This window comes from Geotrypetes seraphini, chromosome 17, assembly GCF_902459505.1.
Source record: "Geotrypetes seraphini chromosome 17, aGeoSer1.1, whole genome shotgun sequence".
Lineage (NCBI taxonomy): Eukaryota > Metazoa > Chordata > Amphibia > Gymnophiona > Dermophiidae > Geotrypetes > Geotrypetes seraphini.
This window is the reverse complement of record NC_047100.1, coordinates 16,833,735-16,858,694: the sequence shown is the minus strand read 5'-3', so window position 1 is coordinate 16,858,694 and position 24,960 is coordinate 16,833,735. Positions and strand designations below refer to the sequence as shown.

The 24,960-nt window shown below is 39.4% G+C and overlaps 1 protein-coding gene across 2 annotated transcripts in view; it reads left to right on the top strand.

Annotated features, from left to right (window-relative positions):
• DNAH12 (dynein axonemal heavy chain 12) overlaps positions 1-24,960 on the top strand; it is a 451,362-nt gene that overhangs the window by 219,636 nt on the left and 206,766 nt on the right. For both annotated transcript variants that reach the window (XM_033925718.1, XM_033925717.1), the window contains exons 33-36: positions 16,161-16,244; positions 16,331-16,519; positions 18,670-18,789; positions 19,656-19,844. In XM_033925718.1, the coding sequence (XP_033781609.1) occupies positions 16,161-16,244; positions 16,331-16,519; positions 18,670-18,789; positions 19,656-19,844 (582 nt within the window). The remainder of the gene's footprint in view (positions 1-16,160; positions 16,245-16,330; positions 16,520-18,669; positions 18,790-19,655; positions 19,845-24,960) is intronic.

Sequence of the window (24,960 nt, the reverse complement as noted above, 5' to 3'; positions counted from 1 at the left end):
AATTCATTTGAGAGGAGATAGATATGTGGGGGATTGCTTGACATAAAAAGAAGCACTAAATGTCACCATTTTGATATTTTTTCATGTTTTTCACTGTTTTGTGCCTTTTGTTAGCACAAAATACAGTTTCAAAAAGTGGCTTCGCAGTTCACTGCATGATGGCCTTCATCTTTATGGTAAAAATGTCTACCGTGACTTCCAGCTGCAGTTACAGCAACCATTTTTACTTTAGAGACAGCATAAGCAGGCATGAGTGGGAATCGCTCCTGTCCCAATGCACCACTAGATCAATAGAGAAGAAGTACAGTAGGCCTGGGGGGGGGACATTACAGTGAATCCAGGAGGTTCATGCGGAGGGGGAGAAGAGAGGGTGAGCCATGCTTGTTTGGGGAGGGAGGGAAAAAAAACTTTGGTTCACGGGGGAGGGGGAGTTGATAGTGGTAGAACTCTCCTGATTCATAGGGGTGGGGGTGCTAACGATGGCGGCGGCAGCAGAGGAGGAGGGACACTACTGGGAGCAGGGCAGGATTAATTCTTTGAGGGCCCCTAGGCACACAAGTACACTGGGCCCCCCTGGCCCTGCCCCGCCCCTAACCCGCCCATGTCCCACCCCCGCCTCGCCCAAGTCCCTCCCCCATTTATCTGTTTTCTTATTTACTTCTTTATTTCCACTTGTATTTATTTTTTTAAAATTCAAAACAAAGATTAGTATACCAGTGCACAGTTTTTCTTCTATGCAACCCCCAAACATCTCTGAAGAAATCCACCTTTCTTCCCTTCCCACCTACTTACCCAGGATTTTAACTCTGAACCCTTTCCATGCATATATAAAAGTGTTCAAATATTTGTAAAGCAGTAATGCTATCTGAAATATAAGTCTATATTAATAACCAAATTTACAACACCTCTCAACTGCCTCACTCTACATCAACCAACTGTAACTCATATGTATGTATAAACAACCAAATCTGTAACTCCTCTAGTATGTTCCACTCCAAGTATGTTAACTTGCAACGAAACAACAAGGCAAGCAGTCCACCAAAGAATCCAACATGAAACAAAAGAAGATTGGCAGAAAATAAGGAGATTCAAATTGGGTTAATTCAAGGTGCTCCCAAGAACCATGCCTGATGCATTTTGCCAAACAAGACTAGCCAAGGCTAACAAAAAAACATGTCTTTCATACAAACAGGTCACAGAAAACACCTTCACCTAGTATGGAATATGTAATCAGAAGCATAGTATGGTTTTTAGCCACGGCCCGTGCTAAAATAATGCTCTACAGTTTTGTAAAAGGGGGGATAAAATAGAAATATGTAGACAAAAGTTAAATGAAACCACCAAGAAGCTGGACTCTGCATACAATGCAACACCAGAGAAACAGCGATGCATGACCCCTAAAGCAAAAAAAATAAATAGAAATTTTTTTTCTACCTTTGTCTTGTCTGGTTTCTGCTCTCCTCATCTTCTTGTCAATATCTTCCTTTCATATTTTGTCCTTCTGTGCCACTTCCAGAAACTGTATGCCTCCCCCTTCCATCTATCCCTTCACCCTCATTGGTCTGGCATCCATCTTCTTCCATTCCCTCCTCCAATTGTCTGGCATCTCTCTCCTCTCTTCTTCCCTTCCCTCTCCCACACCCCCATGGTCTAGCATTTCACTCTCTCCTTTCCCTTGCCCCCACTTCCATCAGCATCAGCCCCCTTTCTTTCCCTCCAACCCAATTCCATTCAGCATCCTTCCCTTTCCCTGCACACAATTCCATCAACAACTGCCCCCTTTCTCTCCCTCCATCACCATTCCATACCATGCTGCCCCACCACCCTTCCATACTACCCTGCCCCCTTTCTCATCCTCCACCACCCTTCCATACCATCCTTCTCACAACCCTTCCATACCACCCTACCCCCTTTCTCTTCCTCCACCACTCTTCCATGCTCCTTTCTCCCCCTCCAAACATTGCTGCTGGCTCTGCCCTCTGAGTTCCTATGCCCGGAAGCATAACAGCTGATGGCAATGCCCCCCCCAGCAATGGCAACGCCCCCCCCCTCCCGCAGCAATGGCAATGCCCCCCCCACAGCAATTGCAACGGGTCCCCCTCACGGCATCAACTGCAGTGCAGCCGGATCTGTTACTGGAAGATCCTGCAATAACTGCTTCTTCCGGTCCATCCCCCTCCGACGTCACTTCTTCCGGAGCAAGTAAGTGACGTCGGAGGGGGAAGCAGTCATCGCAGGACCTTCCAGTAACAGATCTGGCTGCATTGCGGTTGATGCCGGGAGGGGGGGCCCGTTGCTGTTCATGCTGTGAGGGGGGCACCTGTTGCTGTTCATGCTGGGAGGGGGGCCCGTTGCTGTTCATGCCAGGAGGGGGCCCCATTGCCGTTGATGGCAAGGTGAGTCGTCCTCCTTCAGCGGGCCCCCCTCACAGTTTCGGGCCCTAGGCACGTGCCTAGTGTGCCTATTGATTAATCCGGCCCTGACTGGGAGGAAGAATGGTAGGAGTGCATACATCATGGGATGGAAGGAAGGAGGGGGGGAATGCTGGATACCAGAGAGTACAGAAAGAAAGATGGAAGGGGAGGAATGGTGGAATATAAACCCTTGGTTTATATTCAGGTTACCATTTTTCTCTTAAAAAGGGGTTGGAGTAATGATATCACAGTTTATATTTTGATGGGTTTCTATTCGAGTATATTCGGTAAATATTCACATTTTCAATGTTTTGTCTATTGGGGGGCCTTTTACAAAGTTGTGGCAAAAGCTAGCTATAGCACACCCTTATGCGGGTTTTTCCTGCATTCTAAGGCAATTTTTATTGCAGCAGTAAAATGGCCAATTTTCTATTTTGTTTTTTTGTATTAATCATCATTCGCTGATGTTGCCATTAGCACATAGCCATTAAAAAAATTGCTGCATGAGTAATTTTGTAGGCGGTAAGGGCTCACCTGGTAAACCTATGCTAACCAGTTAGGGCATGCTAATATAGATGCACTAACTGATTAGTGCAGGAACACCTCCTCAAACAAAAAAAATAATTTTTTTAATGTACAGTTAGTGTTTACATGTTTGGCACTTACTGCAGGACACCTGAGCATGTTCCATGGTACTCCATTTTAAGCTGTATTAGATGCATATTAATACCTATTGCAGTTTAGTAAAAGGGCCTCAATTAGGAGTCTTAATAAGTAAATGTCATATGTTGATCTACTAAAGGCAAACATGAATGAAGATGGTTATTTTACAAGGTGTCATATTTTAAGAGAGCAAGCAAGATATTTATTCATAATATTTTATAAAGGGGAAAATGCTGTATCCTGATGCCTCAATATAGGCACCACAATGGAGTGTGCTGAGTGCCAATTCTATAATGGCATCTAGGTGTGAGTAAGGTGTTATAGAATACTAATGCAAATCCCCATTGGTGAGCCAGAATTTAGTTGAGCCTACTTATGCCAGGTTAGTGGCAGTTGTAAGTGAGCATGCTTAAGCGCATCACATAATGTGTATAACATAGCGTTGTGTAAGTTGGCACTATACCCATGGCCTGCCCATGCTCCACCTATGTGTTTGCCCATGTCCATGCTAGCTTATAAAGTAGTGCATAGTGCATTTGCATGTGTAAGTGCCAATTAAAGTGGCACTTACACATATAAGGTGCACATAGAGGCATATTATCGAAGCACTTAAGTCGCATAGTAACTTATGGAATTTTGTAAGTCTAAGTGCTTTGAAAATGAGCCCCATACTGTATGGCCCTGATTCTATAAAGGGCGCCTAAGTCATGCCTAAAGTTAGGCCTGCTTTAGGCATCTAATCTAAGTAGTTAATGAGCCAATTAAGGGTCTTAACAAGCGATAATTGGTACTTAGGCGTCCAAAGGATATAGATGCCACTTTGTAGATGCAGCCACAATTTCATGGATGCTCATGTTTAAAACTCACACCTAACTCAACAGGCATGAGCGTGGAATAGGCATGGTTTGGGGAATGACTCAATTTGGGCATCCTTTGATTCATTTACATAACACTGAGCAACCTAGGGCATCCATATGATGCCTATATTGTAGGCGAATGAAAACCAGGTCTACTTTTGAGCTTAGTTTGATCTTCGAATAGATCCAAGTTCTTTGGACAAAACTTAGGCCAAGTTCTTTGGACGTTCTTAATGTGATCTGCTAAATAGCTCTCTGGGATTTATTTTTGCTTTATTAAGCTCAAAATACATTTAATAAGGCACCACATAAATGGGGCACATCAAAACAGATAAATTGGAAGCAAAACTTTCTATTTTTGTGGACAAACAGCAATGCTATTTGCTAATTACAGAAAAAGATCCATTAACTGAAGCACAGCACATGAAAAACATAGCTTTAGTTTTCTTGCTAAAAAAGCTACCCTAATTAACTTACAAAAGGCATTTATATAGGGACAGAAAAATATTAAATGGTCCAATGTCCCAGCTTCTAAACCACAATGCCAGCATCTATTGGACCTAGAGCTATCCAACTTCTGTAAACGAACTGGGGTCCAAAAAGCTCTATGCAACAAAAAAAACCAAGTCTGTCTCATAGATGCTGCCCTTGTAGTTTTTATTCTCCAAGACCAAAATCATGGCCATTGAGAGGCAGAAATTTGGTGCCCAAGCTCAATGCTCCAAATATCTCTAAGAACAGTTTTTTGTTTTTTATTCAAATATCCATACAACAATTTATACCACTGTGCGGCTTGGTGACCCAAGAAATCCGCCTGAAAGCATAGGAATTCCAAACTATACTGAGTATTAAGATCTTTCCATTCAGGGAACCCTTCCTGAATGGCCTGCTTCAATTGCAACCATTTAAAGTTTTGTGACTTATTTAAACCAAATTTATGTTGCAATTGTGAAAAACTAAGCAATGAACCATCTAATATAATAAAATGCTAGGCCGCGCATGAGCACTCAAAAGTCGTGTTCCCTGATCTGTCGCGGAAACACGAGTGCGCATGCGCGGCCCCGGCTGCGGCGGCGGCTTTCAAATAAAAAAAAAAAATTACACAGCCTACTTAGGGGAAGGAGAGCAGGCCTGGGATTCGGTCGGACCTGCTCAGACAAGACCCCCCCTTCCTCGCCGCACCCAGGCCCCAGCGGTCCCCGCCGGCAGAGGTGGAAAGACAGCAGTCTCTGGCTGTGTGGATGTGTTTCCTTAAATCCCGATCCTTTCCGTGTAAGGTAGATCGTCGTCGTCGCACCCTTCCCCCCCGGCGCACCCGAACTCCCGTCCGACCCTCCCTTCACGCGGTCTGGTCGCTACCCTTAGTCCCTTGCCGCCCTCCCTTCCCACGGTCCCGACAAACCTCTCGCCTCTAGCAGCAGCCGCAGCACTCTAAACACGCTGCTTTGCGGCCTTCTACTGCCCTGATTTGCTCTGCCGCGTGTCTGATAACATCGCCGGGTCAACGCTATCTGAACCATTAAGATAAGTTCTGATTTGAACTCATGTAGTTGAACTTATATAATAGTTGGAACATTTTCACTTTATTGGACATTTATTGGACATTTAAAGCAAGAGTGTTTTTCAATAAGCACTTTCTATTACCTTTTCACTCAAAATGGTGCAATGATTGATTCTATAAAAAACGCATTTTAGTGGTTTGCACCCCAATTTGAAGTTTTTTACTCCATCTTGGATTCTGAGCGCCACTCTCGTTTAAAAAGGTATTTAAAGTAGCTTGTTCCTTTACTAGTTTTGTGCCTGACTATATTATTTGGTACATCAATGAGATTTAAAAGCCCAATTTCTGCAAATAATAATAAACTTCTATTGATATTGACAGGGGTTGCCATTCAGCAGATTACTGGAAATTGGAAAGATTACACTAAACTTAATTATACTTTTTGGTGGAATTCAGTATGCCATATATAAAATGGAAAGGGTGCTTGCCATGCAACAAGGAAATTATCCGGTTTTAAATCTTTATTCATTTTTTTGTGTTACAACAAGTGTTACAAATAAACTCAATAAAAACTTAAATACACACTTGACTAACTCATATATTAATATCAAGTTTAACATTACTATAATAATCCCCTGTCCCACCCTCCTTCCCAATCAATAATACATAAATCAATTTTATTGTACAATCTTTAAATATTAATTTAATATGTAATAATCAAAAATTGAAAAACCCACCCCATTCCCCTCTTTACAATTATCTTATCATGGGAAAAGTTCATTAGAGAAATCATGTTAACGGTCTTCAGATATTTCCAAGTTTTATTTATAGGAAAAATTATCCTTCTTTACAAAAATCGGTTAATGGTCCCCATATTTTTTTAAATTTATTCATGTATCCTTTGTGTGTTGCAATAGCGAGTTCCATTTTATATATGTGGCATACCGAATTCCACCAGAACATATAATTCAATCTATCATGTTGTTTCCAATTGAATGTAATTTGTTGTATTGCGATTCCAGTTAAAATAAATAAAAGTTTGTTATTACTGGATGAAATTTGGCTTTTTGCTCTCATGGTTGTTCCAAATAATATAGTATCATATGTCAAGGCTACCGGATTTTCTAACATTCTGTTAATTTGGGGCCAAATTGATTTCCAGAATGATAGGATAAATGGACAAAAGAATAAAAGATGATCTAATGTCCCAATTTCAATATGACAGTGCCAGCATCTATTTGATCTTGAACTATCTATTTTTTGTAAACGAGTAGGGGTCCAAAAAGCTCTATGAAGAAGAAAAAACCAAGTTTGTCTCATAGATGCTGACACTGTACATTTTAGCCTCCAAGACCAAAGTCGTGGCCATTGAGATGCACTAATTTGGTGTTTTATCTCAATGCTCCAAATGTCTTTAAGACCATTTTTTGGTTTTTTATTTATATATCCGGATATTAATTTATACCACTGTGCGGCTTTGTGACCTATTGAGTCCATCTGGAAACATAAGAATTCCAAACTGTGATATTTAGCGAGATCTTTCCATTCAGGGAACCCTTTCTGAATAGATTGCTTCAATTGCAACCATTTAAAATATTGTGTTTTATTGAGACCAAATTTTTGTTGCAATTGTGAAAACTCCAGCAATTTATCATTTTTAATTACATCATCCAAAGTGCGAATGCCTGCTATCATCCAATGTTTCCAGATGACTTTAAAACCGCCAATTTTGATCTTGGGGTTTAGCCATATAGTTTGGTTGGTTGATTTACTAATTGGAATTTGAGTAAGATTACTTATGTATTTTAGAGTTTTCCAGGTATCCATAAATATTTTATGATCTTTGTATAACCTTGGCATTTTGATACTAATTACATGATTAAGACGTAATGGAAACATAAGCCTCCATTCTAGCCAAAACCAGTCTGGAATATTATCAGTGGGCTCTGGGAGGATCCAATACATACCATGACGTAAGATATAGGCTTGATGATACCTATAAAAGTTGGGAAAATTTACCCCTCCCTCTTTAATTGGTCTTTGTAATGACGCTAGAGCAATTCTTGGTTTTTTATTAAGCCATATAAATTTTGTCAAAGTCCTATTTATTTTTGTATAAAAAGAATCTTGAAAAAAAACTGGAATCATCCCCATTTGGTAACATACTACCGGTAAAATCATCATTTTTACAGTTTGTACTCTTCCCCACCAAGATAAATGCAAAGGATTCCATTGCTCACACATTTCTATTATTTTTTGTAATAAGCATTTTTCATTAATTTTCATTGTTTCATCTACTGTTTTTGTTATCAAAATTCCAAGGTATTTAATATATTCTTCCTTCCAAACAAAAGGGAATGTTTTAAATAAACCTTTTGTACAATGTATATTTAGTGGAAGAATCTCTGATTTATTCCAATTAATTTTATATCCTGAAAAATTTCCAAATTTCTCAATCAATTCAAGTAGATGTGGAATGGTGGATTCTGGATTCTTCAGATATAGTAATAAATCATCTGCATAAGCAGATATCTTATATTCCTTATCTGAATGAGGTATACCCTGTATCTCCTTAGCTTGTTGGATGGCTAATATTAAGGGTTCTAAAACAATATCAAACAGCAAAGGGGATAAGGGACATCCTTGTCTAACTCCTCTCTGTAGATTAAATTTTTCTGAAAACGTATTATTAATATATAGTCTAGCAGAGGGGGAGCTATACATTGTTTGTATCATTTGTATAAATCCAGGACCTATACCAAACCATTCCATTGCTTGATACATAAAAGGCCATTCTACTCTATCAAAGGCCTTTTCTGCATCTAATGAAATTGCAAAAGTAGGTTCATTCATTTTCTTTGTTAAATATAACATATGGAATGTTAATCTAGTATTGTGAGATGAATGTCTTTGAGCAACGAATCCTGTTTGATGCATACCTATTATATGGGGAAGAGCTTTAGCTAATCTTAGCGCAAGTATTTTTGCTAATAATTTTCCATCTACATTTATTAAAGATATTGGTCTATAGTTTGAGACCAAAGTGGGATCTTTATTGGACTTTGGCAAAACAATAGTCAAAGATTCTGCTATAGTGCCTTTAATACAACCTTTATTGAGCTGATATTGATAAAGATTTAATAAATAGGGTAATAAAAAATTTTGAAATGTTTTATAAAATTCCACTGTATATCCATCACCACCTGGAGCGGATCCAACTCTAAGGGACTTCAAAGCTGTTCCTAATTCTTTTAGTGATATTGGTTCTTCCAAACTTCGTTTTATATGTTCAGGAATTTTTGGACCCTCTAACATTTTTAAAAATTCAAAACCATCTTTTTCTTTATTTAGATAATTTTCGGAAGAATAAAGAGATTTATAAAATTTTAAGAATTGTTTTAAAATTGGTTCAATTTGTGTAAATGTATTTCCATTTTCATCTTTTATTGCTATTAATTTTGTTTTTCTTTTTTTCGCTTTAAGATAATTTGCCAATATTCTTCCTGATTTGTTTGAATTACCATAGTACAATGTTTGTTGAGAAAATAAATCTTTCCTAATCATCTTAGATGAGATCTCATTATATTTACCTTTTAATTTTAATAATTCTTGTTGAATAGAATATTCCCATTTTTCTATAAGTTTTGATTCTAAATTTTTAATCTCTTTTTCTAAGATTAAAAATTGTTTTTTAATTTGTTTTTTTAGAAAAGCCGAATAAGAAATTATTTGTCCTCTAATTGATGCCTTAAAAGCATCCCATAAAATTTCTCTGTTAATATCATCATTATCATTTATTTGAAAAAATTCTTTCATTTTTGTTAGGAGATTTTCACAAAAGTTTTGGTCAACCAACAGTGTATTATCCATTTTCCAAATTGGTCTGTTATTATTTTGATCTGTAGTTTTAATTTTGATCCACACTCCACCATGGTCAGATAGAATAATTGGATCAATGGCTGCTTGTGTCACTTGATGTGCAAGATGATTTGAAGTAAAGATATAATCTATTCTTGAAAAGGAATTGTGAACATGAGAACAGAAAGAAAATTCCCGACCATCAAAATGAAGTATTCTCCATATATCTATTAAATCACAAGATTGAATCAAATTATCTAGTCCCATAGATTTCATAACTCTACTTGGGTTTTTATCTAATAAAGGATCCATTACAGCATTGAAGTCCCCTGCTACTATAAGATTTGAAGTAGCCAGTGGTATGATCATTTGTTGAAGAGTTTTAAAGAATTCATTTTGGTTCGAATTAGGGGCGTATATATTGATTAACGTCATGGTAGTATTTCCCATATTCATTTCCACCATTATCCATCTTCCATGAATATCTGAAGCTTTTAGTTTAAATGAAGCAGAGCATTTTTTATTAATTAAAATAGCAACACCTGCTTTTTTCCCTATAGCTGGTGAGAAAAAACACTGTTTGACCCAGCCTCCTTCTAGCTTACTAGATTCTATATGTGAGAGGTGGGTCTCTTGTATAAGGCATATATCTGCATCTTGCCTTTTTAAAAATGATAGTGCTTTTTTCCTTTTTATCATATGATTTAGACCGTTAACATTTAAAGATATAATTTTAATATCCATTTATTTTTAAATTTTCAGGTATTAAATTATGTATATTTTCCCAATGTTTTAAGTATTTCATTTCTCTTTTTTCCTTTACACCCATGATTACCTTATATATTTCCTTATTATTCCCTCCCATCCCTTTTATCCCTCCCTTCCCCCCCTTATTAATTACGAAAACTTGGATACGCAGGTTGAGGTTAGATTTAGATAACTCCCACAAGCTATTAATAATTATCTAAAGTACTACCATCTTTTCTCTATTTCTGTATATTTTCTCTTATTTTATTATTAATTATAAGAATAAGTAAAAAGTTTTTCATTCTTATATATTGAAAGATTATTTTCTATATTTATATGTCTTTGAATCCATAAGAATGATTATATTACATTACTTATATCTGAGAACATTTCAATTATAATTCATTTCTTTTCAGGTGGTAAATTATTTTTACTTTAAAAAGCTTTCATACCTGGGTATAATACGTTTATCATGTTAAGAGCATTCGAATTTAGCCTCTTTCCACAGAACTGTAACTAGAGTCTTCAGCACAGGAATTCCCTCATCTCTTATGCTCACTATTTTCCTATGATTCACGAGAGAGTTGTCAATTAAGAGAAGCTAATAATCCCATCAGTGTTCTATTCATGAGCCTAGACCCTAATTCAAACTAGAGAATGGCATGGAGACGAATCTGTTCCTTTCCTTCAGGAACTAAATTTCCTTATCTCGTCTTTGCCCCATTGTTGTAAGCTCTGTCTCAATAGCATACTCTCCAGACACTTATGATTTTAAAGTATCTGAGGCCTGTGTAGACGAGAGTGAAGTCCTGTGCCAAAAACTCCCCTTATATCTCCCGTAGAGGATTGCCAGGTTGAACAAATTGTCTATAAAGATGAAACATGAAATTTGAGATATATATATGTAAAAAACTTTTCAGGCAATCTTTGCGTTTCAGATATATTCTTTTCATATATATCGTATTTAAAACGCATTTTAATGTATTTGAAACGCAAAATTAAACCTGAAGTACCGCCTTCAACAGGAAATATAACAAACCAATCACTTCGTCTTTTTTATAATCTTCTCTGTGATTGAAGGATGATTCTCCTTCTCATCATTACTCCGCCTTCAAAGTTTCTCAACTAATCAGTACATCTTTAAGTTTGTTGAAAAAACTTTCTTCGTCATCATTTGAGTTCGGAGATGTGTTTCAATTCATTTTCGTTTCTGCTAGTAAGTTTATTCTATTTATTCTATGTAGAATTCTAGAATTTTTGTATTTTTTCCGTTTTCTTGTTTTCCATGGAGAATGTTGCAAGTTGTTTAAGTCTTTAATTCGATCCTTGTGTGTTCTTTTTTCCATTGCTTTCCGTTCCGATATAATCTGTAACCGATGTTCTTTTATTGAAATTCGTTATCATATAAGTCAAAGTTTTCACAAATTGGTCAATAGTCTTTAGTATGAACCCATTAAATGTTCTTTAGATTGTCATAGGTTGCTCCAGTTGATTCATAAATTCCTGTAGTTTTTTTGGATCCGTAAAGTTTTGCGTTTTGTTAGCAATGGTAACCTTCATAATCGCCGGGTAAAGGAGCCCAAATCTAGCTCCTAGAGATCTTAGTTGTGGTCTCATGTCTAAGAATTGTTTTCTTCTTGTTGCTGTTTCTTTTGCAAAGTCCGGGACAATGTATATTTTTGAATCTTGGCATTTAAGATTTTTTATTTCCTTGGCTATTTGGCATATTTCAATTGCTTGTTGATGTCTTAAAAGTTTGAAAATTAAAGTTCTTGGACCTGTTTGAGTGTTATTTCTTTGTGTTGGAATCCTATGAGCTCTTTCAATTTCCAGTTCCGTTTTAAATTTCAGTGGTAGTATTTTAGGTAGAAATTTTTCAAGAAATGCAATCGGATCATTCTTTTCCACTCCTTCAGGTAATCCGATTATTCTTAAATTATTCCGTCTTTCACGATTCCGGCTGTCTTCAAGATTTTTTTTTATCTCTGTTATTTCTTTCCATATGATTTTGCTGTGATTCATATCTGTATTTAATTGTTCTGTAATATCTTCTAATGTTGAAATTCTATTTTCTGTGATGTCCACTCTTTTAGTTAGGATTGCAGCATCTTCCATTGCTTTTTGTAGTTTTTTGTTACTATCTAAGACAATTTCTTTTATTTGTCTTAGTTCTTCCATAACATCCAGATTTTTTTCTGTTGGTAATGGGATTTTAGAGGGTGTACCTGGCTCTGGTTTCGACCTCTTATTGCTTCCCGATGTTCCAGCTCCCAAATCAGCTTTATTTTGTTTAGTTGAAGTCATATTTCAATATATATATATTTTTTTTTAAATATTTGGTAGTAATTCTTTTTAATATGTTTGCATATAAGGAGCTATTTGTTTATCCAACCATCCGTCCAAGCCACGCCCCCTTTTTTTTTTTTCCAGTACTCTTAAAGCAACTGTAAATTATTTGTCTCAAGTTCTATTACTGTGAGTGAAAAAAAATGTCGGTAGTCTTTCTTTCTCTTTCTTCTCCTTCAAGCCTTATCTCCTTCAAGCCTTATCGTTGTTGACATTTAGCTTCAGCGTTGAAAGAAAAAAAAATTTGTAGCCCCTTTTTTTCCTTTTTTGGCTCTCCTCTTATAAGCCCAATCGCAGCTTCTACCATGGAGAGCAATATTCCATCCAGTATATTTTTACTTTAGTCTTTTGAAGTATATGTATATGTATTTTCAGCGTCTCTCAATTGCCTCGACGCTATCCCTCTTCAGGTTAGAGAAATCGTTAATCCTTTTATTTGTCTTTTTCTCACAGCCCAAGCGCTGAAAAAAAAACTACAATCTCCTATATCAGGAAATTATAATAAGTTTAAAAATATTTGGGGGCCATTGATTATTTATTCTAATGATCAGACATCTTAAACACCTTAGTATTAGATAAGATATAGGGGGAGGGGGATTGTGAAAGGTAATAATTGATAACTGTTTGTTATTAATGTATGGGTAGGTGGGATGGAACTCTTTTATATCTATATATTTGGGGGAATATAAGTAAGATTGTCAAGTGATTAGTTAAAATTTTTCTGATTGTTTATTATACACTTGTTGTAATATTTGAAAATGAATAAAGATTTAAAAAAATAAAAAAGCTACCCTTTTTTTCTGACTAAACAATGCTCCAATCAGCTCATTCTTGAAAGCAAAGAAAGCACATAACAAAAATATATAGATTGCATACATAACTTCATTTGCAAAAGCTTAAAAGCAGAAAAAAACAGATACAGACCTTAGCATGGCTTCTACTTCATTGCAAATGGAGGTTTGCAACTGCACATTGGTGACCTCATTGTGAGATCATCAAGGTACACTTGCAAGATCGAATGCCACAATTAAAATGTGCTGGACGAGCTTGTTGGGATTTGAATTTATGACCTCAGGAAGAGGAGCACAGGGCTTTTACTTATTGAGCTATAGCAGCTTCTAGGGAGGTGTTTCTGACTGCCCTGAGATATGATAGCTTAGATGTTCCACTTTAAAGTCTGATTGATCGTGCTACACCCTGAGGCAGCAGATTTGTGAAACGCTGGCCACTGTCGGTGTACCGATCAGCGGAAGATAAGTGGAAAAGTTTTTTTTCTATCTTTTTTGTTTTCGCTAGCAAAGTACAGCATAAAGCTTTTATTTTCATTGAAGGTTTTTTGCCAATGAGGTGACCGGTTGCTCATCCACCTTTAGCAAACCACTTCGGTGGAGGTGGGAGAGCCCTTCTTACATTGCTTCGGTGGAGGTGGGAGAGCCCTTCTTAAGAGCTGTTCTTACATTACACCATTGGACATTTCAGCATCAATTGAAATTGAAAGTGTTATTATATATATTGTTGATTTTTTCATGATATTTGAGTTATTTTTGTTTAAAATATGCAATGTCACCTCAGTAACAATTATACAAAAATAGACAAATATACCCCCTCCCCTTTTACTAAACCGCGATAATGGTTTTTAGCGCAGGAAGTTGTGCTGAATTCCCCTCACTCATAGGCTCCCTGCGCTAAAAGCCACTATAACGGTTTAGTAAAAGGGGGCCATAGTGCAAAATATAGACAACAGATATAAATTCTCAAAACGGACACATTTTGATCACTAAATTTGAAAATAAAATCATTTTTCCTATCTTTTTGTCTGGTGATTTCATGAGTCTCTGGTTGCACTTCCCTCTTCTGTAAATCCAATATTTCTTTCTTTCTGTCCCTCCCCTTTTCTTTCTGTCTCTCTTTTTTTCTCTTTCCCCCCTGCCTGCCTGTCTTTCTTTCTCTCTCTCCCCTGCCCCCTCTTTATTTCTGTCTTTCTTTCTCTCTCTCCCTGCCTGCCTGTCTTTCTTTCTCTCTCCCTGCCCCCTCTTTATTTCTGTCTTTCTTTCTCTCTCCCCTACCTATCTGTCTTTCTTTCTCTCTCCCCTGCACCCTCAAACCATTGCGCCGATTTCTCCACTTCCCCGATTCTTTCCCTTACTTCCCCCAAAGCCACCACGCCGATTTCTCCCTGCTGCTTCCCTGAGTCAGGCCTGGTGCGTACAAGTGCCGGGCCCACAAGACTTCACCTCTGATGTCAATTCTAACATCGGAGAGGAAGTTCCAGGCCAGCCAGGCAGCGATTGGCTGGCCCAGAACTTCTTCTCTGGCATCAGAATTGACGTTGGAGGTGAGGTTTTGTGAGTCTGGCACTTGTACGCGCCTGGCCTGGCTCGGGGAAGCAGCAGGGAGAAAAAGATTACAAATCAACACGATCGACTCGCGTTGCCTTTGTGATGTACTGGTCAAGCACAATAGACCATTTGGGCACCCCTGTGCTAAGCTACCATATCACAGAGCAGTCAGAGACACCTGCCTGGAAGTTGCTATAGCTCAATAAGTAAAAGCCCTGTGCTTCTCTTCCAGAGATCATAAGTTCAAATTCCAACCAGCTTCCCAGCACATATTTTAATTGTGTCATTCTATCTTGCAGGTGCACCTTTATAATCTCACAATGAGATCACCATTGTGCGGCTTTTAAGGTTTTGCAAATGAAGTTATGTATGCAATCTATATATTTTTGTCATGTGCTTTATTTGTTGAATCTACCTGTTTTAAGAATGACCTCATTGGAGCAATGTTTAGTGAGAAAAAAAGGGTAGCTTTTTAGCAAGAAACATAAAGCTATTTTTTTCATGTGCTGTGCTTCAGTTAATGGATCTTTCCCTCTAATTAGCAAATAGCATTACTGTTTGCCCAGAAAATAGAAGGTTTTGCATGTAATATCTTTGTATTCCTTACAATGCCTATAAGACCTAGCTCACTCTGTAGCACACTGGTTAAACCTACAGCCTTCTACTCTAATGTTGCTGATTCGAATCCCAGTTACTCTGTCTGATGGAAGAGAAATAAAAGAATTAAACATATTCAGTATTACAATTATTATGAAAAACAGCATAAAATCACCATTCTATTAACATAATAATTAAATATTATAACATTAAGAACATTGTTCGGACGTCTAAATCTCACCTAAACCTGATTCTCTAAAGGACGCCTAAAATGGTAGGCATCTGAACATTGCTGAACACTGCTGACCGCGATTCTACAAAGGACGCCTAACTTGGACGCCTAAACGGCACCTAACTTTAGATGCGTTTTGCAGAATCAGGGCCTATATGCCAAGTTATAGAAATGTCCTTTTAATGCATTAGCACCTAGTTTAAGAGGGCAAATAGGCAGTTTCTTAGGTGCTATTTGATACAAATTTGGATTCCTATGTGTCTTCATAAAATACTAGAGTGTCAATTAGTGTGTGTTAAGTGCCATGCAGCCCGTAGGTAGTGCACCTTAGTTAATGGACCCCTAGGATAAGCAGCAGAACTCTCACCTTTATTGCATGTGCCTGGTTAAATTATTCAGAATATTGACCCCATACTCCCTCTTCTACAAAGCCACGTGGTAATGGCCCCGAAGCCCATAGAGAATTAAAGGGGTTTGGGGTTTGTTTCCGCAGGCAGCCGCTAGCTGTGAAAGAGGGGGATAGTGTTTGGAATCTATGTTGCTCTCCGAATACCTTTAACATTTATCTTAATGAATCTCTGCTTCATGTTTTTGGGTTTTTTTTAGCTTTGCTTGATGAGTGGGGAAATAATTCAAATGTCAAATCAGATGAGCCTTATCTTTGAAACCATGGATCTTTCCCAGGCTTCAGTAAGTTTACTGTAATATAATCTATAATTCTTTCTTATGATGGATTCATTTTTAAAATGTATTGTGTTCATTTCCTTTCTCCTCAGCCTGCTACTGTCAGCCGTTGTGGCATGATTTACTTGGAGCCCCTGCAGCTTGGCTGGATGCCTATTGTAACATCTTGGCTAAACACATTACCTGAACCTTTAAAGGTCAAGGAGAGTCGAGATCTATTGAAAGAACTTTTTCAGTGGCTAGTACCACCTGCTTTGAGGTATCTTCGAAGACATTGCAAGGTATCAGTGTATTAAGTAGTCTTTTTTTTTTCATTTAGTATAATCTTTTTGGTTATTGGTTTGCATTAAACCACCAGCAGAAGTGGTGGAGACGAGTACTGTATTAAATTGAAGAAAGCAAGGGACAAGCACAGAAGGTCTTTAAGGAAGAGGAAGAGATTATAATTGGGATGGATGGCAAACTTGAAAGGCCATATAGTCTTTTTCGGCTGTCATTTTTTAAGATTTCCATGTTTCTGTGTAAATGGATTAAAGGTATGGTGTAGCTATAGGAATGTTTTTAGAAATTATAATGTAGGTATGTATTTGTCATATTTTGTTAATTTTTCAAATAAAATTATATAACATTGCATGGTTAATGTACATCAAAAATTTTGTGTAGTTAGATCCCAAATCTCCCAGGTGGCTATAGTAGAAAAAATCATTACTTCATTATGGTATCATGTTGATAGACTTATTTAAACAAGAAAATGCATGAATATTTCATCAAGTTTCAAGTTTATTAAGATTTGTTATCTACGCAATATCATATATTTCAATGTGTATAACAATTTGTTAACAAAAGGGAAGGACAAGAAAAGACATTGGATACAAATTATATACGTTCTGAAACAAACTGGTATAAAAGGCAAGAGGGATGAACTAAATTGTACTTGTGATTATGACTATTAACTAGGAGCAGAGCAGCTTTCAAAATTTTTAATATTAACCAAGGGTATATAAGATAATGGTGGCTTTCTGCATCACATCTTTCATGTTAGCAGTTAACTTACAGTAATGACCTTATGTTAACTGTAAAGAGCAGTACTCACTGGTGCTGCCCAATTCACCAATTCAAATCTATTTGCTTTCTAAAAAAATTTGACTCATCAATTCAATGAGTCCTGACACCTCCGGGTCTCCTAAAGCAGCAGCTGCAGCAGCTGCGGTGGCAGTGGCCGGTGAGTAGAGACAGTGCTTGGAACAGGCTGCTCCTGGCCTGACCTGGCAGAGCCTTCCCTCTGCTGCCTCACCGATGATGTCACTGATGATGCGGCAGAGGAAATCCCTGGCAGGACAGGCCAGAAGCAGCCTGTTCAGAGTGCTGCCTCTTCCCGCTGGCCACTGCCACCGTTGCTGCTGCTTTGAGAGCCTTGTATGTCAGATCTCACAGGGGAGGGGGTCACTTGGGAAGTGCTACACAGGGGGATAGGAGGGATAGAAAGCTCCTGTGCATGGGGAGAGAGGAAGAATTGTTGGATATAGGGTAGAGGAGAGGAAGGGAGAGATGCAACAAAGAGGTAGAAAGGAGTGGGAGGGAGAAATCCTGCATACGGTGGAAGGGAGGGAGACATGCATGGAGAAGAGAGAGGGAGAAATGTTTATCATAGAGTGGAGGGCAGGGAGGGATGGTGCTTGGGGAGTGCAAGAAGAAAATGTTAAATGGGCAGGAGACCCTGGCAAGCGAGCTAACAGAAGATAAACAGAAACCAGTGCCTGGGACCAATATGATTTTAATAATAAAATAACCAGACAACAAAAGGTAGAAAAATGAATTTTATTTTTTATTTTGTGATTACAATGTGTCAGATTTGAAATGTATATCCTGCCATAGTTGGTGTAAGACAGCGAGCGTGAGCTAAGACCTAACAGAGAGAGGAAAAGTTTTTTTGTTTATTTTGTTTACACCATAGTTCCAACGTGGGGTTGAGGAAGGCAAAGGATGGGGTGGGTGAAGAGGCTACAAAATAAACTTATCGTTTGGAAAAAAAAAAAAGCCCAATTGGGTAGGAAAAGTTAATTGAATCGAAAAATCAATTCAATGGGCCAAATCGAATCGAACATTTTTTCCCTGAATCGGGCAGCACTAGTTCTCACCTATTCCATGTCTCCTAATACAAATTTCCACATTAGGTTTTTTTAACATTGTAGTTCTCATGCATTAGCTGATAATATATGTTAAACATATAGGGGGGGGGGTTAGCATGTGCTATTTGCATTTTATTCCTATGGATTTTGTACAGTGCATGCTAACATAATTGGTGCATACTGGCCATTAATAAATGACCCCCATAGCATAGCTTAGTAAAAGCTATATTATACCCAAGGCAAATGGCATATTTTGGATAACATTGTAAAAACCATTTATTTTCTATTCATATTTTTTTTAGGAATTAGTTTCAGCAAATAATAGCAATACTGTGGTATCACTTACTCGCCTCTTTGAAATGCTGCTTTTTGATGTTGCACAACAGGATCCAACAAACAAAAATATACGCACTTGGATTATGGTCAGTCTGTTTAACCTCATTAAAAATGAATCTGTTGGTTTTCTTTTAAAATCAAAATCTTTAACACAGGAGCCTCAGTAACAATTAATTTAAGAAAACAACTCTTTATTATTTAATTATACTTTTCCTCCAGCTCATCTGACTGTGGTATTTAATAATAATAATAATTTATTTCTTATATACCGCTATACCGTGAAGTTCAAAGCGGTTTACTGCTTCTTCCTCTGCACATGTGATGGACATTTCTATAAATTGGGTGCTAACATTTACATGCCCAGTATGTGCAAATACTTAGAATAATCACTGAACTTTTGACTCTTCAAAGATGCAGTGGCATCGCTGCTTGGTTTATAAACATTTGAGGAATAGACTTAATGGGCACTCTCATCATTGTCCTTAGTTAAAGTTCTCATAAAACTTTTTTCATTATTATTCATTCTATTTAGTAACTATTTCATATAATTATCTTAGTAATACTCATCAGTTAAATCCTCAGTGAGTCAAAATTGTCTAGGGGGATGTCTCTCCGACACAGAATCTGTGTTTCGCATATTGCCCGTCACCATCATCCCCCAAAACAATGGCTTGTACAAAGCAATATGCGAAACATAGATTCTGTGTTGGAGAATTTTACAAATGTTATAGTATCATGTGTGATGATTTGCCTATTTTGATTTTAATTTTCCTGTATTTTTTTCTTCTTTTTCTTGAAAAATTTACAACTCATCCAGCAAGTCTTAGTAGAAGATCAAGTAATAGGCTGCTTATTTCTCAGATGAAGGACACAATCACATACTCTATATAATTTTATTGCATCAGATTCATTTTTTTTCATTGTATTTCTTATGTTTTCTTGTGCTTTTTAGGCATGTTTTGCTTTCTCTTTGGTTTGGTCCATTGGAGGCAGTTGCAATACCGATAGTCGAGTTAAGTTTGATATGTTTATGAAGGAGATAGTATGGGGGAAATCTGAGAATAACCCAGTGCCAATGGCGGTAGGAAAATGGGAATGTCATTTTGATGAGAGAGGAACAGTTTACGACTACATGTATGAGGTATGACATTAAGGATTTCATAGTGCAATATCTTGAAGTCAGTGGATTCCAGGGTACTAGGCAGCCTGGTTTTACAAACTGTCTAGATTACGTTCTTACTACCCTCTCATCAATGTCCTTTTTTTACTACCTAAAGCTTGCCACCTCTTTCCCTCACCCCTTCCAGTATCTAACTCTATTCTAGTCCCTCAATCCAGCATGTGCCCTTTTTTCTTTCTCCTCCCCACTTCCTTCCAGCGTCTGCTCCCCCTCTCCCTCACACTTCCATTCAGTGGCTGACCCTCCTCTCCCCCACACTTCCATTCAGTGTCTGTCCCTCTCTCTACCCCTTCCATCTACTGTTCACCTTCTGTCTTGCCCCTTCCAGTCACTGCCCTCTCTGCCCTTTCCATCCAATGTCTGCCTTCTTTCTCTTCCATACAACATCTTCCTTCTTTCTATGCTCCTTTCATAACTTCTATCCTGTGCCCCTTCTCTCCTTTGTACATGATTGATTTCAGCTCTGCCACCTCTCCATTTTTTTCTCTCTTGTCACCAACCCATCCCCTATGCTCTGGCATCTCTCTCTCTTATCTTTTCTTTCCTTCGCACCCTACAGTTTGGTATCTGCCCTTCCCTGATTCTCTGGCATTTCTCTCCTTTCCTCCCATCTTTCCCTCCCCCTCCATGCTCTGCGATCTCCCCCTTCCTTTTCCCTTAGTCTGGCATACCTTCCTCCTTCCCTCCAAGCCCTGGCATCTCCTTTCATTCCCTCCCTCATCTTCCTTCTCCCTCCAGCTGGGTACAGCAACACTCCCCTGCAGCTCTGGACTTCCCGACACCTGCTCCCCCCAAATTGCCAATGCTTTGGTTACTCTTCTTTCTTCCTCCCTCCCCCCAATGCGGGACCCTGTGGCACCATAATCTCTTAGTCCCTCTAACGCTGGCCCTGCAGCTCCGAACTTCCCCACATCTGCTCCCCCCCACCCCGATCGCTATTATTTTAAATGTTATGGCAGCCGCGGCACTGTATCCATCGGAGGAGACTTCTAACCTCAGCCTGCCCCGGAACTCTTCCTGCAACAGCAACTTCTTGTTCCCACCTAGGCGGGCGATGGCTGCAGGAAGAGTTCCGGGGCAGGCCGAGGTTAGAAGTCTCCTCTGATGGATACAGCGCCGCGGCTGCCATAACATTTAAAATAATAGCGATCGGGGGGGAGGAGCAGGTGTGGGTAAGTCGGGAGCTGCAGTAAGAACAACTGGCTGTGCACCCCCCAAGGCGTGCACCCGGGGCAGAGTACCCCCCCTTTGTACGCCACTGATTGTGAGTGAATGTGAATAGTATGATATAGTATGAAATCATGATATAATAAATTTATTACATTTAGATAATAACTACTAGCTTTTCTTGTTTTTGAAAAGTGTTATACATTAATGCCTGTGCCAGCCCAAGGTGCCCTGAGCCAACTTTTACATCAATGTTCCCCCCCCCCCCGACATTAGTGCCCCCCTCCCTTCCCAGCTCCTTTTCAGCCAGCTCCCCCCTCTACCTGATCCCATTAACTGCTTTACAATAAGTTCACCCCAACAGCCAAACAAAACGACTCGAGAAGATGGTGGACAAACTTGAAACAGTAGATCAGGCATGGTGCCTATTGAAAAATACTATTGCAGAAGCACAAGATCTCTACATTCCGAGGATTTCCAAAGATCGGAGAACTAAAGGCAAAGGAGAACCGGCATGGCTTACCATACAGGTGAAGGAAGCCATAAAAGAAAAGAAGGACTCTTTCAAAAAATGGAAATGCACGAAGACAACCGAAGCCTGGAACAAACATAAAGATAAACAGAAGAAATGTCACAAGGCGGTGAGGGAAGCAAAATATGACTATGAGGAAAAAATAGCCCGGGAGGCCAAAAACTTCAAGCCCTTCTTTAGATATGTGAAAGGGAAAAAACCTGCAAAAGAGGCAGTGGGACCCCTGGACGACAAGGGAAGAAAAGGGTACATCAAGGAAGATAAACAAATCGCAGACAAACTAAATTCCTTCTTTGCGTCCGTCTTTACGAAGGAGGACACCTCAACAATACCTGAAGAGGAGAAACTGTTTACAGGAGAAATAGAGGACAGCCTCACCACAGTCGAAGTGAACTTAGATCAGATATACTACCAGATCGACAAACTTAAAAGTGACAAATCCCCTGGACCGGATGAAATTCACCCGAGAGTCTTGAAGGAATTGAAGATTGAAATTGGAGAGTTATTGCAAAAACTTGCAAACCTGTCAATCAGAACTGGTCAGATACCAGACGACTGGAGGAAAGCGAACGTCACGCCAATTTTCAAAAAAGGATCGAGAGGAGAACCGGGCAACTATAGACCTGTGAGTCTTACGTCTGTCCCCGGCAAGATGATTGAATCACTGATCAAGGATAGCATAGTTCAGCACTTGGACACACACGACTTGATGAAACCCAGTCAACATGGATTCAGGAAAGGGAAATCGTGTCTGACGAATTTACTCCAATTCTTTGAGACCGTGAACAAGCAAATTGATAGTGGAAAGCCGGTGGACATAATATACTTGGACTTCCAGAAAGCATTTGACAAAGTTCCACACGAAAGACTTCTCAGGAAGCTACAAAGCCATGGCATAGAGGGAGATATACAAAGATGGATAGGCAAATGGCTGGAAAACCGAAAGCAGAGAGTGGGCATAAATGGGAAGTTCTCCGACTGGGAGAGATTGACTAGTGGTGTGCCCCAGGGCTCGGTACTTGGGCCGATCCTTTTTAATATTTATATCAATGACCTGGAAAACGGAACATCCAGTGAGATCATCAAGTTTGCAGACGACACAAAACTCTGCCGGGCAATCAGATCGCAGGAGGACAGTGAGGAACTCCAGAGCGATTTGTGTCGGTTAGAAAAATGGGCGGAGAAATGGCAGATGAAGTTCAACGTGGAGAAATGCAAGGTAATGCATTTAGGCAGTAAAAATAAGGAATACGAGTACAGAATGTCAGGTGCAACTCTGGGGAAAAGTGAACAAGAAAGGGATCTGGGTGTACTGATAGATAGGACCCTGAAGCCGTCGGCACAATGCGCGGCAGCGGCAAATAAGGCAAATAGAATGTTGGGCATGATAAAGAAAGGAATCTCGAGTAGATCGGAGAAAGTTATAATGCCGCTTTATAGGGCAATGGTCAGACCCCACTTGGAATACTGCGTCCAACATTGGTCTCCCTACCTAAAGAAGGATATAAAACTGCTGGAGAGGGTGCAGAGACGAGCAACTAAACTAGTGAAGGGTATGGAGAAACTGGAATATGAGGATCGACTTAAAACACTGGGATTGTTCTCCCTTGAGAAAAGGAGACTGCGTGGGGATATGATCGAGACCTTCAAAATACTGAAAGGAATTGACAAATTAGAGCAGAGAAGATTATTTACAATGTCCAATTTGACACGGACAAGAGGACATGAAATGAAGCTAAGGGGGGGCAAGTTCAGGACTAATGTCAGGAAGTTCTGCTTCACACAGAGAGTGGTTGACATCTGGAATACTCTCCCAGGGGAGATTATTGCGGAATCGACAGTCCTAGGCTTCAAAAGCAAACTAGATGCATATCTCCTTGAGAGAGGCATATAAAGATATGGTTGGCTATAAAATAAGCCAGGTGAATACCTAGCAGGGCCTCCGCGTGTGCGGATCGCCGGACTTGATGGACCGAAGGTCTGATCCGGAGATGGCGCTTCTTATGTTATGTTCAGATGACTTATCTCAACTCACCTTGAGGGGTCATGAGAGACAATGGGAACAGAAGTGATTCCCACTCATTCCTGCCCTGGCAGCTGCCTTCTTCAAAATGGCCCATTGGCCCCCAGCTAGTAGTCTTGTGGTACTGCCACTATGAGGTTCAAACTGCCATATAAGGAAAATGCTCTTATATAGCATCTTGAAGCCCCTAGTGGCAGTACTGTGAGACTACTCCTAAGAGTCAGTGGTGCCATTTTGAAGAAGGCAGTCTTGTGCAGGGGTGAATGTGGATCATTTCTGCCCCCGGTAGGGCCAGTTTATCCATTTGCACTGGCTCATTGTTTGATTATTGTTTATGGAAAGCTGCTATACCACTACTAATGATTGGTCAGAGTGGTTTACATGAGCTTCTATAATGGTGTTACAATACATGAATTTCGTAAAGCTATTACAATACAGAGTTAGTGTTTTCTGATATAGTTTTCAATATTAGCTATAAGGGGTGCCAAAAGCTCCAGCCTCTGATGTCACTGCCATTGTCTTACCTAATCCAATGGTTAAACCTTTTTTTCACCCTTACGTCCCCTTCCACCCTCCCCGTTCCTGTAAATCTAGCATCTACCCCTTCCTCCCTTGGTCTAGCATCTCCCCCTCTCTCCTCCTCCCTCTGTTACTTACCTCCACCCACCTCTCTTTTCCTCTTCCACTGCCTACCCTCAATGTAGGTCCAGCTTTGTTCTATCTGCTCCGTCTCCTTTCTTCCCCCAGGATTCTGTAAATTTTACATGGCAGCAGCAGCATGAAGACCGACTACTTTTGGCCAACCTCTGCAACTTTCCTCTGCTGTGTGCTGCCCAAAGGAAATTGCATCAGAGGAGGTAATATATGGAAGCAAGAAGATCCAGAGGCTGGCTGAAGATAGTCTATTTTAAGTTGCTGTTGCTGCTCCTGCTGGCAACTTATATAATGTTTACAGGACCACAAGGGAGAAGTAGGAGGGAGTGGTGCTGAACTCACTGGGAAGGAGGAGAGGAAGGAAAAGCAAGAGAGACCAGGCCATGAGGGTGGGGAGAGAGGGGGAGAGATGCTGGACCTAGGGGGCATAGGGAGAGAAAGGGATACTGATGTAAATTGGTTCAGGGTACCACAGACTCTTGAGTAGATGCTTGAGGTGACATAGATTTACAGAAGAAATGGTGGAATGATGCAGAGGTGGGTAGGAGGAGAAGGGAGAGAGTTTGGAAAAGGAGGGACTTTGGGCATTGAACCCACTGGACCACCAGGGGTTTGAAGTCTCCCTGAGGAGGAGGAGATTGTGCAGTACCTCAGATTCCCTTAATTCCATGGTGGAGTGGTGATGGTAGTGGGATAGACAG